Source organism: Erpetoichthys calabaricus, chromosome 5 (genome assembly GCF_900747795.2).
Source record: "Erpetoichthys calabaricus chromosome 5, fErpCal1.3, whole genome shotgun sequence".
NCBI lineage: Eukaryota > Metazoa > Chordata > Cladistia > Polypteriformes > Polypteridae > Erpetoichthys > Erpetoichthys calabaricus.
Genome location: NC_041398.2, coordinates 57,037,526 through 57,057,358, shown reverse-complemented (window position 1 = coordinate 57,057,358; position 19,833 = coordinate 57,037,526). Strand labels below are relative to the sequence as shown.

At 35.5% G+C, this 19,833-nt stretch overlaps 1 protein-coding gene across 2 annotated transcripts in view; it reads left to right on the top strand.

Annotated features, from left to right (window-relative positions):
- ctnna2 (catenin (cadherin-associated protein), alpha 2) overlaps window positions 1–19,833 on the top strand; it is a 1,866,011-nt gene that overhangs the window by 1,749,288 nt on the left and 96,890 nt on the right. For both annotated transcript variants that reach the window (XM_051928041.1, XM_028801549.2), the window contains exon 13: window positions 6,015–6,166. In XM_051928041.1, coding sequence (XP_051784001.1) covers window positions 6,015–6,166 — 152 coding nt within the window. The remainder of the gene's footprint in view (window positions 1–6,014; window positions 6,167–19,833) is intronic.

Sequence of the window (19,833 nt, the reverse complement as noted above, 5' to 3'; positions counted from 1 at the left end):
CATGATTGTGTCGTTGAAGAAATATATTGAATGAAAGTGATGACTCCAGAATCATGCTGAGATTCCTGACTGTAATTGAGGGTGAAAGGATGACATTTTCAAAAGACCAATCTGAGGAAGGATAATCAGAAGGCAAGTATAGGATTTCTGTCTTTGAAGTGTTATGTTTAAAATGATGAGCATTCATCCAGATGAGATGGCAAGGAGACAGCTGGAGATTTGGGCCGAAACCTGAAAACTGAATAGATAATCAATAATAATAATTGCTAGTTTCCAGTCCTTAGTATTCTGGTAGGGGTGAAACGGGCAGAATGCAAGGATAAAGTAAGGTAAAGGACCACGACTTGAATCCTTAATTGAAGATTAAGGAATCAAATAGATGTGTGATAAAATAAATCCCAAGGAAGCTTGTCAAAAATTTGTTATAACCTGAGAGAACCAGAGCTTGAAATGGGCCTGTACTCAGGGGTACGCAGTTTCAGCATAGAGAATCAGCACCTCTTTGTTAATTTTCACGAGGGACACTCTGTGATACACTGTCATTGTATCACAACAACACAACAATGTATGTTAGAAATTAGAAATCCGACTATTTGATTGAATGTCACTGTATCATCATAAAATACTGCCAGTAATTTGATTCGACTTCAAGCACTACTGTAGACAGAACTAAAGGAATGCAAAAGAATTAAGATTGTATCCATAGACTTGCGTAATGTTTAACTTGCAACTAATGGTATCAAGTGACATGAATTCTGCCTTTTTTTTTTTTGATGACAGGCAACAACATGTTAGTCATGGGAGAAAAAAATTGCAACGTACATTAAAAAAAACAACAGTATTTCAAAAACACGAGAGAGAAAAAAAATTTTAAATCAAAATGAAAGCAAAACCTCAGTAAAAAAAACAAGTTTCAAAATCCAAGAAAAAAACAACAAATCCCAAAGAAAAACTGCATTCACCCCAGGAAAAATTTACAAACAACAAGCATCATAACACACAGAAATTTCCCCAGTGTGCAGTATACATAAACTAATATAGATTTTTATAACTTTAAAAAGCATTGGTAAACTCGCTCTCCAATTATTCTACCCATATACCCATAACAGTGAAAGTTACAGTGCCAGAAAAGAGTTATGGAAGTTTTCCCACTTTATTGTTATACAGCATTGAAACACAGTGGATTTCATTCTGCGTTTTTGACACTGATCAACAGAAAAAGACTCTTTAATGTCCAAATGAAAAACTGACCTTTGCAAAGGGATCGCATTTAATTGCAAATCTAAATTAATTGATCACATAAGAATTCTCCCTGTTTAATTTTGACACACCTACATCAGCACTGATGCAGACAGTTGGTTTTAGAAATCTAATTAGTTCAGTTGAGATCACCTATCTATAATCAAAGGGTTAAAATTGATGGTAGTATAAATTTAATTATATGGAAGGTTTGGCATGTGATTAATCAGTATGGTGGCCTAACCTGTGTAGGAAGATAAAAGAAACACTCCAAGAACCTCTGTGCAAAGCACAGCTAAAGCGATGGAGACACAAAATATCCAGGTCATTGAATATCCTGTGGGAGTCAAGTTAAATCAATCATTAAGATATAGAGGAAGTATGGTACAACTGTACATCTACCTAGAGTAGGCCACCCATGGAAACTGAGAGATCATGCAAGAAGAAGACTAGTAAGGAAGGCCACCAAGAGACCTATGAGAACTGGGAAGGAGTTACAAATTACATAGGCAAGTTTGGAGAGGCTGGGCAAAAATCAACTGTTTCCTTAGTGTTTCACCATTTTTAGTTTTTTGAGAGAGTGGCAAAGAGAAAGCCACTGTTTTAAAAACAATAAGCACAGAGAGTTTACCAGAAGTCAAATGTGAGACTGATGTCAGCTGGAAGAAGGTTTTATAATCTGATGAGGCCAAAATTGAGCTTTTCGTCCATCAGACTAACTGCCATATTTGAACATTGCACATTACCAAAAACTTACCATCTCCACCATGAAGTATAGTAGTGTCAGCATTATGCTGTGTGGATGCTTCTCTGCCATAGACCCTGAGAGGCTTATGTGGATAGAAGATTGCAAGGGTAAAATGAACGCAGCATATAATAACAGGTAAGTCCTGGACGCAGTCTGCAAGAATAGGGAGAAATTTGTTTCCCAGGAACATGACAACCCAAACTTAAAGCCAAAACTACCCAGGAATGGCTTAAAAACAACAATGTGAATGTGCTGTGTTGCTGGATTTGAAAAAGAGCTGTTCACTCAAGATCCTCATGCAACCCGACAGAACTTTAGCAGTTTTGTGAAGAGGAGTGAAGAAAAATGGCAGTGACCAGATGTACAAAGCTGAAAGAGACCTGTTCTCAATGACTCCAGGCTGTCATGGCTACCTAAGATGCATCTACGAAATACTGACTTAAACAGGTTCACTACTTTTTTTATCTTTGTGATTAATTTAGAAAAGTTTGCAGAGATCCATCTGCATTTTGTTATTAACAAAATTATTTTTTTTTCTGTTTGATTAATGTCAGTAAAGCCTTATTAAACACACTGTAATTCAATGTACAGTATAATTGAGGGAACAGGCAACGAATTAACATATTTGAATTGGAAGTGAAAAGCAATCTTCCTGTATTCAACCAGTCAATATATTTTACACAGGACAAGTTATTTGCACATTGTGTTATTATTCCGAGGGATGAGAAAAATCAGTCACTCAGTTTAACTGTTTCATATAGTTTCATATAGCACCTTTTTCATAGTGGTCAGAGTATTCAATCTAGAATGCTTGTCATGGAGCAAATAGTTATAATATGAGATACTTCTTTATTCAGTGTGGTGGGGTGACTCTTCACTTAGTCAAGTAAACTTTATGTAGTATATTTCTCAAAGCTAACTAGCTCAGGATGCATATTTATGCAGCATGGTGAAAGTGTTCAATCAAACAATACATCTTTATTTAGTATACAGTAGTATAGAGCAAATTGTTACAAAGCTCTGCTTAATTCAGTGGTAGAAGAGTTCAATCAATGTATTAAATTTTATTTTATATAGTGCCTTTTAAAAAGCAATCCATCACAATAGTTTGTTTAGTCAGTGCATCAAGATTGTTCAGTCAATTGTCAGATCTTTATTGTTGCATACAGTTAATTTATAGGGAAAATGATTGCAAAGTCCTTCTTTCTTTAGAAGGTTAAGAGTTTGAAATTTCATTGGTAAACACATATTTCACACATAGCACCCTTCACAATGTCCGTGTTAGTTCACAGGGTTTTAGAGTGTTCAAGCAATCACACAATCAATTCAACATTTTATATGATGCCTTTCACAGAGCTTGTGATTACAAAAATGTGTTTATTCACAAGGCAACAGTATTCAATCAATCAGTGAATGCTCGTTTTACATTGCACATTTCACAGAGTAAACTGTCATAAAGCCTCATATTTATTCAACATGGTGAAAGTGTTCAATCAATCAGTCAAAGTTTACATTTTACAAAGAGTAGTACTGAGGAAACCAACTGAAAGCATTTGTTTATTCAGAAAGTTTAGTTGTCAATCAGTCAATTATTGTTTATTTTTATTTATTTATGCAATGCCTTTTGTAGAGCAAATGATTGCAAAAGACGTCCTAATTCAGAGAGTTGTGTGTGTTTCTTATGTGCCACCACCACCTGATCAAGGTTCCATGCTGCACCCCCTGTTTTTATGTATTGAATGGCAGGTGTCCCAATTGTCCACATGACCATCATCATCATCATCATCATCAAATTCTTCAGTGTGAAGCCTGAACACTATGAGGACTGATTTAGAAAATCTGTGTTAGGTAGAATGCCCAGTGGGGCTGGGTGGTCTTTTGGCCTTGGAACCTCTGCAGATTTTGTTTTTTTTCTCTAGCCTAACTTGTGTTTGTTCATTTATTATTTTTTTTATTTGCTTTTTATGTCCTCCTGGCCATCAGACCTTACATTTTTCATTGTTACATACTATATAATATTATTGCCTATTCTTGTTTATGTTTTTTATTCACATTCTTTTTTATTTCATCTTGTAAAGCATTTTGATATTCATTGTTTGTATGAAAATGTCCTATATAAATCAATCAATGAATCTTTATTTTATATAGTAAATCATTATGACATGTTGTTTGCTTTGTGTGGTGTGAGTGTTCAAAGTTTTGTTTTATATAACTGAACTCCAGTAATAATACCTGAATTCACTGGATAAAATTAATTGTCTCCTAATTTTCTGAAATGTTTTATGTACTTATGCCAAATCTTTTTCAAAGCCTGGTGGCCCTTTGGTATAAAGTGACAGGGGATGGATGGACTATGCTATAAAATGCTGCACAGGATATAATGTAGCATATAATAATAATTTATACACTAATATATGCATAAAAATTAACTAAATGTATCAGGTGTGGCGGGTGGCCTGGGATCTTACCTGCCCAGGACACCTATGTAATGGAAGGACTAGGGGGAGAAAACATGCACAGGGCATTATCTCCCCTGGAGCACTAGATGGCAGCCCACATGGGTTGTGGAGGTGACTCAGACTCCTACAGAGCAACATGGGAGCTGTTGGGTTCCATGGGTGCCGCCAGAGGGTGCTGCAGGAATGGCTGAACCCTTTATTGCAGCACTTCCGCCACACCCATAAGTTCTTCCAGAAGCAGACTACAGGACACCTGGAGCACTCCCAGCTGCTTTATAAAAGGAGCCGCCTCATTCCATTCGGGAGGCCAGAGTTGGGAGGAAGAAGACAAAGCTTGCCGGGAGGAGTGGAGGTAGAAGGAGAACCAGAGTCAGGAAGGAGAGAGAGAGAGAGATGAAGCTTGCCGGACGACCCTTGGGGGGGAGAGAGAGAGAAAAGAAGGAGAAGACAAAGACAAAGTACTGTGTTTAAGAGTACTTTATTTGTACTGTGCTGCTGTGGGGAACAATAGGGAAATGTTTCCCCTTGAGAATAAGAATGTGTTGTGCATTGAATTTGTGCATGGTGTCTGTCTGTGTCCGGTTTGGGCGGCGAGTGTGCCCCCTGCAGTCCACACAGGAAAGCCTGCTCCATCACAGGGCTAACCCAGGACACACTGGAAGCTTATGTGGAAAAGAGGATGGTGGCAAAATTAGATGCCATTATTAAGAATCCCCTCCACGAGGTGCTCTTTTGGAGCACTTTCATCCACGGGCTTATTCCACCACCATGTGCTAAAAAGTGCTTCTGGGGGTCTTTTCTGCCCACTGCTATCAGGCAATTGAATGCTTCCTTACAGTGTATTCTTTTAAGTTAATTTTAAATTTTATGTGCAATGTACATTTATTTATCGATTGTTTGACTGATTTATTGTATTATTTATTCGTCAAGTCTGTTTCCTTGTTTTTTGTGTTTCTTCTGCTATTAACATTGAAATTTACCCAAGGGATTAATACAATTTATCCAATTTAAAACTTTACAGAGGTTCATAATAATGAATATTAAAATTAAATCATTTGATTGCATTTGTTCTGCTTAATTTCTCAGTCATCATTTATTTGTTTTTAGAAACACACACAGCTTTTTCTTTTTTAAACTCTGTTACTCTGTTTTTTAATTGAGAGGAAGCTGCCCAGTAATTACTCAGGTAAATTCCACAATAAGAAAATCTCAGAATGTGGCTGTGTGAACCAATTGCTTTGCTTTCGCAATTCTGTGAAAAATGTACACAGCATATGACAAGGTGAATAATTTGAGGGTCAGGTGAAGTGGATAGCGTCAGCAACAGTAATGTTTTCATGACAGTTTTGTTGTATAGTTCAAAGGTGCAGATGACAAGTGAGACCTTTTTTAAACTGAGTGCCAACTGACAAAATGTGCATACTTGCTCAGACCATGAAACAGAAATATTGTACCTGTTTATGGAATTTGTGCATTAATGTGCTTCTGCCTGTGGACAGGGGAAAAAAAACCTTGGAAAGATGTTTGTAATCCTTTTTTTCCTTCTTTTTATTTTTCTGTCTGTCTAGTTATGCCACGTTTTGCTGAACAAGTGGAAGTTGCAATTGAAGCACTGAGCACAAATCCCCCTCAGCCATTTGAAGAGAATGAATTCATTGATGCTTCCCGCTTGGTTTACGATGGAGTTCGTGACATTCGAAAGGCTGTCTTGATGATAAGGGTGCGTAAGTCTCTTGTCACATTTGCAGATAGCATTAATCTGTATTGAATCTTGGAGTTTTACTCATAGGAATAAGAAAAATCATTTCTGCAATGTTAAATTTGGACATGATTATCGTAAACCAGAGACTGTGTGCATGTCTCTTCCTTTATCTATTCATATATACAGTATTTATTTATCTAAAAGTGATTGGCAGAGGTTTGTGTAAAATAGCTGCCATCCCTGGACCATAATCTAGTCCATCACAATACATATTAATGCAGCCATCAACATTCAGTCACACAATTGAACCTCACAGTATGTGCTTTTGTATTAGGGAAGAAATATGGAGATATAATGCAAGCTACAAAATGAGGCATATCATGAACTTTAATCTAAGTGTTCCACTATAACCATTACACCATCACTAACTATGCCTCCCTGATAAACTAATGCTGTTAATATATTTTTTTTTATTTGGCAGATGACTGTATTCAAGGTCACTTACAAAGCATGCAAGGTGATTTACAAAACAAAACTAATCTAATGCCTACTATTCATATATAGCAACATTCACAGTATTTGATTCACAGCATTAAAATATAGTGTACACAACATATACAATAAAAAACATGGCAGAATGTAAGAACACAAATCATTAAAAGCAACATCCAGACAAATACAGTAGGCATTCCTTGCTTATAATATAATAATTATTATTATTTGCATTTACTGTAAATAGTGCTTTTGCTTCTGCAATTATTACTGAACATAGTTGCTCTAATCATAACTACCAAAAATTTGAAATTTTTGAAACTTTTCTTGTGTTAATGGTTTACATTCAGACACTTAAAAATGTAGAGTTCTTGGCACCCAGTCACCTAATTGATTTCTTCTGTAATCTCAACTGCTTTTCCTAGTAATGGCATAATGGCAACACAGTGAGTTGTGTAGCTCATACTTTCCCTAACCCCAACCATAGTCTCTGTGTCCTTCTGTGAAATTCCTAGGCATTCCCATGCTAAATGATAGATACAACTTAGCCAGTGTCTCCTGGGTCTTCCCGTTGTTTTTTAATTTCTAGCTTTCCGACATTAATTCAAAGCCATGATGCTAAATGTCATGCTTGTGCTACTGTGTAAAGCATAGACTAATATTTTTTTTGAAGTGGTAAGAGGTTTTTGAGGTAGTCCAAAACATCGGTCAGTCAGGCTGAGCCAGTCTACACTAAATTCACCAAAGCAACCAATAGCAGTAGGCGTAAGCAGAAGTACAGTAGAGAGAAAGAGATCAAGAGTGAAACAAATTGCTTACAAAGCCAACCTTCATTTGCCAAGAAGTTGTTTTCTTTGCGAAAGCAAAGTGCATTCAATAAATAATCTGTATTCTTTTAAAAATGACTATGGGAATGTCAAGAACACATATGCACACTTGCAAATGCACTCTAACAAAATGTGGTAAAGCATCAAGAGAAACACACAATGGCAGCAACCAAAGCCTTCTATAACTTCTGACACTACTGTAAATAACTAATTCTGCACTGTATTTTAACAATGAATTGAATATTAAAATAGCTTTTCAATTTTGAAGTTGGATTTGTTAACAATCTTAACTATTCCCTTTGCTTCACAGCAAGCTGATTAGTCTAGTTGTACCTCCTAGTTTCTGTCAGATTTCTGACAGAAAAGAAGCAGGTACAGTATGTAAGACTGGGCTTCCTCCATCTGCCTAATCCTCTGTCTGTCAGCACAGGTGCTTCTCAGGTTTGCATTCTTTCATCCTTCTTATTCTCACTTTATAGTGATGACTGTACTTTTAATAGATCCATTAAAATTGTGGAATATGCTGACAATATGTCAGTTAAGAGTCTCATCACAAATCTGCTACTGAAGAGAAGTGGATGGCCTAGTTGAATAGTGTGATTGTCATAATCTAGAATTCAACTTTATTAAGACAGTAGAACTGGTGATTGATTTCCGCAAACACCCACTGCCTGACCCCCCAAGGAAATCTATCACCAAGCTTTGCCAATAGTGTAGTCATTTAAGTTTTTGATGCTACCATTACCTACACTCTAAAGTGATGGAAGAACATCATCTCCATTATTGGGAAAGCGCAGAAGAGATTGTTCTACTTACACCTGCTCTTAGGAAGCTCCACATTTCATGACCTGTCCTGATGAAGTTTTATTTAGCCATCATCAAGAGTGTTTCAACCTTTTCTTACACCATCTGGTTTTCTTCTGCCTCCTTCCTTTTCAAGATTAGGCTACAATCTGCTGAGAAAATCATTTGCTGTCAGCTTTCATCAATAAATGATTTGTTTTTTGCCAGGATTTAGAATGATTGCTGCAGACTCAACTCTCCACATTAGCCATTTATTCACCAGATTATCAACCCAGGGAAGGTACAGGTTAATTGCCAGGCCCATAGCTTCTTTGTTTTAGACATTCAGCTCCTTAACAGACATACTCAATTATAACCCTGCTTCCTTTCCTTCCACATTTTAGTTGATATTGATACTGCTTGTTAGTTTGCACAATCCTGGGAACATATCTTATTGGGCATCTATATTTTTGCAGTATCTTGCATTAATTAATTGTTTCTTTGTTGTAATCTTTTTGTTCTTTTCTTATTTGTAATCTTTTTTAGTTCTTTTTGGTCTCTATGATTTAAATTGTTCAGTATTTTAAGTTGTAGCACCAAGACTGACTTATTTATGGCTCACATAATGGCAATAAAGTGTTCTGAATCTGAATAACACTAAGTACTCCTGTTCCACATTCTTCAAAGTTTTAATGCTTTCAGTGTCTGCTCATAACTTATTATTTCTGTCCTGCCTTCATAATTTTAATGGCCATTTAATTAAATGGTTGAATGGAGAAACAACTAATTCACTTACCAAATAAATTCTGCCTACTATCACTTTCCATTTTACCACCTTTGTTTACTTTTGTCTTTTTGAATCCCTGCGCCAAGCCACTTTGTAGTAACATAATTAACCTTTAGGAAAAGTATCCTGCAAAACATTGCAACACTAAATCATGTCCCTTCTGCTTCTCCATAACTTTAGTACTGGTTAACAAGGTATTGCATAATATGTTTGCTTTTTTGTGTCAGCTTAGATAGATAGATAGATAGATAGATAGATAGATAGATAGATAGATAGATAGATAGATAGATAGATAGATAGATAGATAGATAGATAGATAGATAGATAGATAGATAGATAGATAGATAGATAGATAGATAGATAGATAGATAGCTTTGCTCTGTGTTCTCCAATTTTTCTCCAGCATCCTAATATTAGTCAGTTAATATACCCTGCAATGGACAAATATCACATCCATGTCTTCTTTAAAACACTAAAGATTACCAAACTAGCACAACTCTTTCATTTTATGTTAAAGCAATAATAAAACAGCATAATAGCCAAAATGTGATTAACAGTTCTTTTGGACTATACTAACTGTTATAATGCTACTATCATCATAAAATGAATACTCACATTGATAATATACTATCTATTTTTTCAAATACAAGAGACACTTTAGAAAATCACAATAACTGCAACATGCAGTTACAGTTACATTGCATGTATTTACTTTTTGAGACTGCTTATTCTATTACAAGCTTGGTGCGGGAAGGCCATTGCAACAGCATTGGGCACTGTGCTAGAACCAGCCCTGCACACGACACTAATTCGTTGCATGTATAAATGACATCTGTCCATTTAGATAATATTCATCAATTGACTGAATAAACCTAATCCATCATGTTAGGGTATTGTGCCAGAGACTATCCTGGCTGCAGAGGCCGCAAGATAGAACCCATTAGGAAATCAGTTACATACACGCACACACTCTCCACACCTCCATAGTAACTTTTACTGGAGCATTTACATTAATCTGATTAATCTAGATTAAGTCAAATTAATCTGGGCAGATTTGAGATGTCGGACAAAAGGTGGATTATCTAAAAAATAAATCATATACACAAGGAGAACAGATACATTGTTTTTGCTACACAGTGGGTGAATGATGGTCCTTTACCACTAAAAAGGTATATACACAAGGAGAATAGATTCATTGTTTTTGCTACACAGTGGGTGAATGATGGTCCTTTACCACTAAAAGGTTAAGTTACAAGTTCACGTTCAGTGGGGGTTTGTAATCAGTAATAATGTACATGTCTAAAGCGTCTCTGAAAACCATCACACTGTCACAGAACAGCAAGAATTAAATCATAGTTTTAAGATAAATATTCAGCTCTTCTACCTAAAAGGTTTATGTTTTTTGTCTGTCTGTTTGTAATGTAGGGCCGTTCTGCATGGCAGTAACATTAATAACAGATAATTTGTTGTAGAATGGTCCCTGTGTGGTGGGCAGCATCCAAATTGAATAAATTAAAATGTATCATGTTTTTCTTCTCTCTATCCAGGCCATCAGAAAATAAGTAATAATCACCTAGACCTTACCACTTTCTAATGTTCGCTAAATGTAGCCATTATTTAGTTCAGAATTACCAAAGCCATATGTGACAATGCACACCTTTATTAAGAATTAGAAATAAAAATGCACAGTTATTATAGGCAGGAACTGATAATTATATGCCCATGATTAGTTAATAATCAGGAAATATTCCCATCTTTACCATTCAGGCTTGTGGTAGCAATATGCCAAGGACAAAAACATCTTCAAATATCTCGAAAACCTCATACCATCCATTGAATATCGCAGTGAACGTGTCATAATTTCAGCCACAAATACTGGATGTTTTATCATCATTTTTTCACCATGAACTCCTGTTTGTACCAGAAATTTCTAGAGAAAAATTAGAGGACGTATATTTGAAGGCTGAAGATCTTCCAACATAAGATTGTAGAAGAGGACATTATTCCTATCTCACAAGTAAATGGACAATTTAAAACAAAGAAAAGAATCATAGTTTTGGAATGCCTAAATCAGGGCTGAATTAGGGAGTGTGGGGACTCTTGAGCTAGAGGCACTTTTGGGGCCCTACCTACACAGAATACTATGAGATGACATCAACTTCAAGGTCTGAGAGACACACATAGTAAAGTAAAGGATTACTACAGAGTCTTAGCTTTAGAGTGAATGGCAAAAATCTGAAGAACAGAAACAATATGAGCTTGCTGAGTAAAAGTATGCTGTAGTAAAGCTTATTGTATATCTCTAATTAGTAACCATCTCAAATCAAGGTTAGAAAGTCAACTAAAGCACCCTATTGCAAATGTCTGCAAAAGCAGAAATATCAAATACTACATTGTCCATTCTGTATGTTAACACAAATGGTTGCTTGATTCATGATCTTATTACAAAAATCCAGTTTTCAAACCAGATCACTCTTAATTGACATCAAATCATTCAATGTTTCCTGTCCCATTCTGAAGCTGAACCTATTCTTCACTCGTCTGAACTTGCAAAAAAATCGTTCAGCATTTGTGACAGGCAATACAGGTAAAGCCTTAAAGGAGTGTTCACATTTGGGAAGATGTTCTGCGGATTTTATCTCTAACACATTGTAAAAGCTCTGGAGTCAATGAAATGCTTATGAATTCTCTAAACTGGAAAATCCACAAAATCACAGCGCTACTGTGCCCAAACAATAAAACACATAGATGCAACAGTAGCTATAAACAAAACACAGCAAATACAGACAAGCAATAAATGAGAGAAAAACGCACACACGCACATAGACATACAACTGAGGAAAAATGAAACCACAATAGCACAGCACAAGTCGTTTATTTCCCTCTCTGTGCTCTCTGCCCTCTTGAGCTCCCACTACTAGCAAAATGTAAAGCCAGGGATCAGATCAGATCAAATCAAATCAAGATCAGTGTTATTGTTATGATTACCAGTCTTTGTTTATTTTTTGTAGCTTTTCTTGGACAGATTTTAAATAAGTATTAGGGCTGTATGAAAAAGTCCTTACTTGGAGACAAATGCTGACATTCAATTGTAAAAAAAAATGGTCCTTTATTTAGCCTCTCACTAACTTTGGCATTGTTTTGCACATCACCTTCACGATCAGGGTTTTTATTAATTTTTTTGTTAGTCTATATCATCATTTATACAACTGACAGATTTTTACACTGCATTGCTCTGCTTTTTGGTTAACAAATATACAAATTAAACAGATTTTAAATATGTCTCCAGTGCCCTAAAATACATTTTGCATCTGATCTAGTTCTATTTCACTCTTGAACCGGAGATTGTGATTTGCTGTTGTTTTATATTAAAACCATTAAGCATTCATCGCAGCAAGTAATAACTAGCTTCCTTTAGCTTTAAAAATAATAGGAAGTAACTGCCATATTTCTGATTTTCCTTTTATTATCATAAAGGCTTTAAAATTATTATTTTAAAGAGCACTGTCAGTGTCGTGAAAGCTACCTCAACCAACATGTGTCTTTTTAAGGAGGCTGGCTTGACAAATAATTCCTAAAACAAAGGCAAAATGAAAATAAGTATTAAGGTTACATGTGTTATATTTTTACTGCACACAGGGGAAAGAATGCCATTTAGTTGGATCTTGTATGTTATTCTCTGACCACTGTTGCCCTGCTCTACAAACTTATCAAACTGGGCTGCTACACACACTTGACCTACCTTCCACAAGCTGTTTTATAACAATAACCTACATTTCTTGTGACTTTATTGTTACTTTTGCTGTGTATTTTTTTTTACCTAGTAGCAAAGTTTTAAGCTGCTGTTAACAAAATTATTTTTGACAAATAACAAAATATAGAGGAGGGAAAGCATCATTACAGAACAACAAAACAGACTCACCATGCCTCGACTTACATAAAACAAATACAGAAGGGCACTGGCTATGGATCTCTTGCAGAAGGCTTGATGAAGAGGCAGGGTATGTAGGACTAAAGTTACACATGCTTTCAACATTTTTACGAAATCACAAGCAATATTGTAGCCTCACAAAGCATCATGGGGTGCTGGGTAAAACAAAAGTTTTCCTAAATCAGATGCTTGGTGAATATTCAGAAGATAACTCAGTGAAGAAAGTCACCAGCAAATTCACTGCAAAAATACATTTTTGGGGTCCCCCTACAGGTTATGGCTTCTGGCTACTGCCCTAGTAAACCCTTACTATAAGGCAGCCATGAATGTTTGACAAGACCTTAACATAGTTTGTGTACAAACGAATGATCTTAAATATTAAACAACTAAATCTGTGCTGAAATGATGAGTAGGCCGGAATTTCTTCACTATAATGTAAGAGACTGATAAACTTAAAAATGTTTATTTCTATAGCACATTTGAATACAAAATATGTAGATCAAAGTGTTTCACAAAAAGTTAAAGAAAAAACAAAATTACAATTACAAAGGATAAATAAATTAATGCAAACTTACATAATATCAATAAACAAGTAAATATAACAGAAATGGCAGAGTCCATAAATATGGATTAAATTGGTAAACTCATTGATTATGATGATCAGCCTGGTCCTATTGTCAAATGGTCACAGAGAAAAGAATAACAAAAACTTTATCTAGAGAGATGCTGGAGAAAATAAACATACAGGAGTTCCATGGCCAAGATACCACCCAGTCCACACTAGGCATTCTATAAAACACAAAAATTAGCTAAATTAATTCATTTTTGTCATAATGCACTGTTCTATATTAGATGACATGAGTCACCTTGAAAACTGTAGAGTACTTTGATCAAAACGCCACAGCAGAAAACCATAAAAGAAAACAGAAGCATAATTTTGTTTTTCAGCATCTTCTGATGTTAGGATTGGTCGAACCTTTGGAAAGTTTCTTAAATGAGAACTACAGACTTAGTAGTAGAGTTGAAATGTAATTTGAAGTTTAGATCTGAGACCATAATGACACCTAAGGTTTATTTCTGGTTTGACTTGAAAGTACAGTTGATCAGGTTCATTTTTAAGATCATTATTTATTTTCGTTTTTTTGCTTGTTTAGTTTAATGAAATTACTAGTCATCCATTCCTTAGTCCTAGTAAGACATTGGTGCAGAGCCTCAAGGTCCTCTTGTATTATATACAAGTAAAGCTGTGTGTCATCTGATTAGCTGTGATAGCATGTACATTGAAAATTACAGTGGGCCGAGAAAAGGTCCTTGTGGTACACGATCAACGGTGTCATGGGCCTCTGACATACAATCACTAGAACTAACAAAGAAAACAATTTAAGGTACTATTGGAGAGACCACCCAATGCCTAAAGGAATTAATGAATATAATGTTGTCAGTGGCATCAAATCTTGTACTGAAATCCAAGAACAATAACACAAAGACAGATATGTTGTTTTTAGTAAAGGCAGTTTCTGTAATATAATTTAATTTAAAGCTCAACTGAAATGTATCAAGAACAGAGTTTGTATTCAATCAATCATTCAACTGTTGAAAAACAATTTTTCTAGAATTTTACTTAAAAAAGGCAAGTAAGAGAGGGTTCTAAAATCATCAAAGACAGGACAGTTAAGATTTTTCTTAAGTAGTGACTTAACTACTACACTCTTTGAAAACTCTGGAAAACACCAGTGTCTAATAAACTGTTAACTATTTCTAGCACATTATCAATTAGCACATCAGCAACATCTTTGAAAAAGCCTGTTGGAACTGCGTCAAGGACACAGGTGGACAGTTTTTATTGAGGTATCATTCTACAAAGTTCAGGTAAACCTATTGTAGTGAAGGTATTTAATTCATTATAATATAAATGATGAGGTTCAGCAGGGTCTGATTTTGAACAGTGTATTATGTTTGTATTGTTTATTTTATCTTTAATAAATGCAACAGAAGCTTCACTGTTTTCACTTGAAGTTTTCAGGAGCCATTCCATCGATGGAGTTAGGTTTAAAGATATTCAGTAGCTGAAAATATTACTCTGTGATTCCCAACATTATCATTTATAGTTTTATAAAAGTAGAACTGTCTCACTTCAAACTGTGGGGTTGTATTTAGTTATTATGAGCCTTTATTATTTTATAATGGACTGTCAATTATATATGCATATATGTGTACACACAAAATATTATCATTAGCAAACTTTATATTAAGCTGAATAATATTTACACAACAAGGTCAGCTGAGTTCCATTAAAAATATGCCTCTTTGTGTGATGTTTACTTTTTGTACTCTGAGTAATTTTATTTTGAACAGACACCCCTATTACACCAGCCCAAATAGAAAACAGAAAATTACTTTTCTCATAATCCCTTGGAACAGTGTAAAGAACCAACATGCAGATTAGTAAGCTCCCATGTATGGCTAACTAAGCTTGACAAATTCTTCTTAATGAACCCATTGGTGGCTGACATTTGTTCTGGCTTTACTAATCCACATATCTCCTTCTTGCATTCTCCCTTGTATTCCTCCATGTATCATTACATTTATCTGGCAACTTTCTGTCTTATCATACCTCAAGTGGAAGCTGAAAGATATCTGGAAGAAGTCATCCATTTACATATACCCATTATAAGAGGTCATGTTCAGGGCAAGAGTGTAAAGTGCAGAGGTCTATCTCCAGTCATTCTTTTTGTCATTCTGGTATTGTTAGTCTGAAATGCAGCCAGTTCCCTGACGATTTTAAGAGGCAGATTACTGCAAATAAACAATTAAGTTGCTGTTTGTTTAACATTGGAAGACTACACCCCTCCTTTTCTACTAAAACAGAACTTAAGGGTTACACTGACTCTTTGGGAATATTTTTTCCTGTCTCCATACAGTTTTTTCTTCAGGGGTACATGATGTTTAAGCTTCACCTATGAACACTAAAGGCACCAACCAACTATAAGCTGGCCTTCTGTTGTTTTTTTGCCAGATGATGTTTTCCTTAATTGTTCTCTTCAGATAAAGGGCGTCTGTACTGTATCTATATTATGATTATGAGGATGTTTATTGCTAGCTCATTCAATGAGTAACCCTTGAAATTTTTGCAAGAAAATGAGTATGATTTTCTGCTCATATGGACCAGTTTGATTCCTATTCATAATCATCTTATCAAAATCGGTTAGAGTTTAAAACGCTAAGCCACTTTCCTAACTAATTCCACTGTCCTAATTACACACCTATTGTAAAACTGATAGAGGTGTTTACTTAAAGACTGGATGATCCCACAAATCAGGGAGATTACCACAGTTTGAGTGGGATATTGGAACAACGTACAGTATCCATCAGATACTGGAAAACTAATGGACTAAATTGTCTCTTCTCACATTTGTTAATCATCTTATGTTTGATGTCCTCTATGAACTTTGGCAGTGCACCACCAAATGGAATGATTTACAGATACACCAAACTCATAGAGAGCAGTGACCTGAAAATTGTTTGGGCCTAACCCTTTCAAACCCCAAGATTCATTAAATAATGCAATGGCAGTCCTTACTCAGGTTCTTAAGATTCATTGAAACAGTGCAATAACAGTACTTACTTAGGTTTACTTTCCTATTTGTTGGATGAAAACATCTGCTGCGTGTCATGTCCCTGTCTCCAACTCTGAAAAGCTCTCCCTTTCAGATTGGAGTTCTACCCTCTTGAATCCAGACATTTCTTGGAACCCATATAGAAGTTATACATACAGAAATATTCCTTCATGTCTTCTGTACTACCAGAAATTCCCTTTGGGATTAGCACAGTGAGTTACTTTCTCAATTGATTCTGCCACATTTTAAGGACTCTTCTGACTTTTTGAATTATATGGTAGCCTATCTCAGCAAATCCTTTCTGATTCTGTACCTTTCTTACCAAGTCAGGTACTATAGTGTTGTATCAGATTTCTGACTGCTTGCCCAGTTACAGTATTACAGTTTATTTACAACAGAAATGGGTTTCAGAAAAAAAGCCATCTAAATCTAAGTGTGTCCAAAGTGTCCTCAAAGGAATGAGAAGATTCTATTCAGGTACATGGGAATCTTCAATATAAGAGGATTCTTTTGTGACCATGAGCATGAAGCATAAGTTTTCTTCTCTTCTTCAGTAATTGTTAGGAATGAAGCTAAGAAGTACAATTCAGTTGTACATCAGCACTTATCTAAAGCTCTTTATCTTTTATAAGAACACATTTTGGACATATAGTACAGGTTTTATATCCCATTGCAACTTTGCTATAAAATAAATCATTTTTCATTTTATTTTCAAGGTTACTTGAAAGTTTTTTTTTCTTTTCTTATGTCTTCTCTTTCTTCACTTAAATCTTATTTAGCCGTTACTGATGCCAGGGGAGTAAAACTTTAGGAATCTTTATCTGTTGAGTATAAGGTAAATGAGAGGTTTATGAAAAAAATTGGCCAGGTGCTTTCAGGTTTTCATTGCAACCAATCACTTACTGAGTTCTTGGGGGCTTCCAAAATATAACATGAATTTGGTCAGCAAGAATATGTATAATTTTGCACTAAGAAATACTAAAATTATTTTGTCACAGTATCTGTAGTCAATGTTATGTTGAGTTTGTTGAATTTGGGAGGCCTTTATTTCAGTTTAAAATGGTGTAAAATACGGTTACTACTTCTGCTAAATTCAACATAAGCTAATCACCTGTACATTCATTTTCTCCACTTGGTTAATGCCAAATGATACCCCATCCAGAGTTGGTTCCTGCCAGCTCAGGCAATAAAGCCTTTAGTGAATATAACATTCTCGTACAAGACAGAAACACAACTGCTAAAATCAGTTAAGAAACTCCAGTGGGTTCCAGTTACTAAATGTCTGGAGTTAACGGAATAAATTAGAATCGCAGAGGACACATATTTAGAAATGGTGAGAAAAAACCTACACCAACAAAGATTCCAATTTTGCAGCCAAGCTCTTGCAACACCCAAAATGTATAGACGGGTTCCCAGTTTACTATAAACGTATGCATAGTGTCTAAGCCAGGGGTATGCAGTGTTGGTCCTGGAGCGCTTCAGTGGCTGCAGGTTTTTTGATCCAGCCCTGTTTCTTAATGAAAGGTCAATTATTGCTGATGAAGCGCTTATTGCTCATGGGACATTTTGATGTTTCATTTTAGTAACCTGACTTGTTAAGGTTCCCCACCTTTATTTGCTTATTTCAGTCTTAAACAGCTGTATTCACTGTTTTTAGTGGCTCCTTAGTAGCAATAAGATGCAAATGACAAAGGAGCCAGCAGTTCTCCATATAACTTGTTTCCATTTACACCTGTGTGGATTCATCATGCACTATTTGGTTTAATGAAATACTTAAGGCAAAAAATGTGACAGACTGAAAATTAATTATTTTTTATAGCCTTCAAATCATTTAGATGTTATCCTTAGAAACGAAAAAAATCTAAGAGCCTAACATTTCATACTAACTAGCTATAAAATTAAATAAGGTCTGAGACTGGCAAGGATTGGTTTCTAATTAAGCAATTGGGTTGGAATGAAAACTTTCAGCCAATGCAAACTTCCAGGACTGACATTGCCTACCCCTGGTCTAAGCTTTTAATGGAAAAGTGTAGTAAGATACAGTTGGTAATGCTGCCCTGGAACTCTGGCATCCTGCGATTGACCTCTGCTTTGGAGAATGGGGGAAGTCTACCTGATTTCCCAGTGTCTATGCTGGTGTTCTCTAGGTTTACAAGTTACTTAGCACTTACTAAGGATTGTCAATGCGAGAGACTGCTGACTAGCAAGGTGCACGAGTGAGTTCAAAGGAATGGCATTATTTCCTGCTATGTATCTGTCCCTAAGCTCCAATCTAATTGTTTGGATTAGAAATCAGCATCTCATTCCAATTAGTCTATGACCCTCTAATGACACAATTAAACAGGTTTGATTTTTGCCTTTAGTCATAAGGATGGACACTGTCTGCATGAGAGCTGACAAAGAATGCTCATCCAGAGGTTCACTTCATTTAATGCAGCAACATGGAATAAGGAACACACATGTTTTGGATCTCACCAACAGTAGAGCATGTAGTCTGTCTGATATCTCATGTTTTATGTACCATGTCAGACTGGAAAAAAGTGGCCAGAATTTCAATTGAACTCGCCGTACCTGTTAACCCTTCATATAAGACTGTTTCTGTCAGAGAGCACGTTATTGGGTGTCAGAAAAATAGATGAGTATGACTGTTTTGGAAGGTCATCCCTGAGTCACTTAATTATGTAAATTGACATTGTCCAGCAACAAGATCGTTTGACATATCCTTTGTCTAATATATCCTACCACTAGAAGTCACATTATAACCTTAATTTGTGATGCAGCTTTTTATGTGCAATCTTTTTTCTCACTAGGCTTCAATAATGAAAAATTGCTTTGCCTTCAAAAATTCCAAACTTACTGCTTAATACGTTATGCTAATTTACGCAGTGTTTTTAAATAACTAGCAGAAATACTCATCATTGCCGTTGTTTGAGAAAAATATAATTAAAAAAAAAAGCACAACTTTAAAAATAAAAATAAATTAACAATCAACAATGAAGACTCACTAATGTGCTTGTATTGTTTACTGAAGTGCCTTTAGATAGATAGATAGATAGATAGATAGATAGATAGATAGATAGATAGACTTTATTATTGTTATTATTATATACAATGTTTTAAGTTTTTCCATCTTTAGCCAATATATAAAGGTTCTTAGGACTTCCTACCCTTGAACATGCCACATAAAGTTGTCCAAATTGATTCCAGCAATTTTCAATGATTGTCTAAACTTTCTGTGCGTCAAGTGG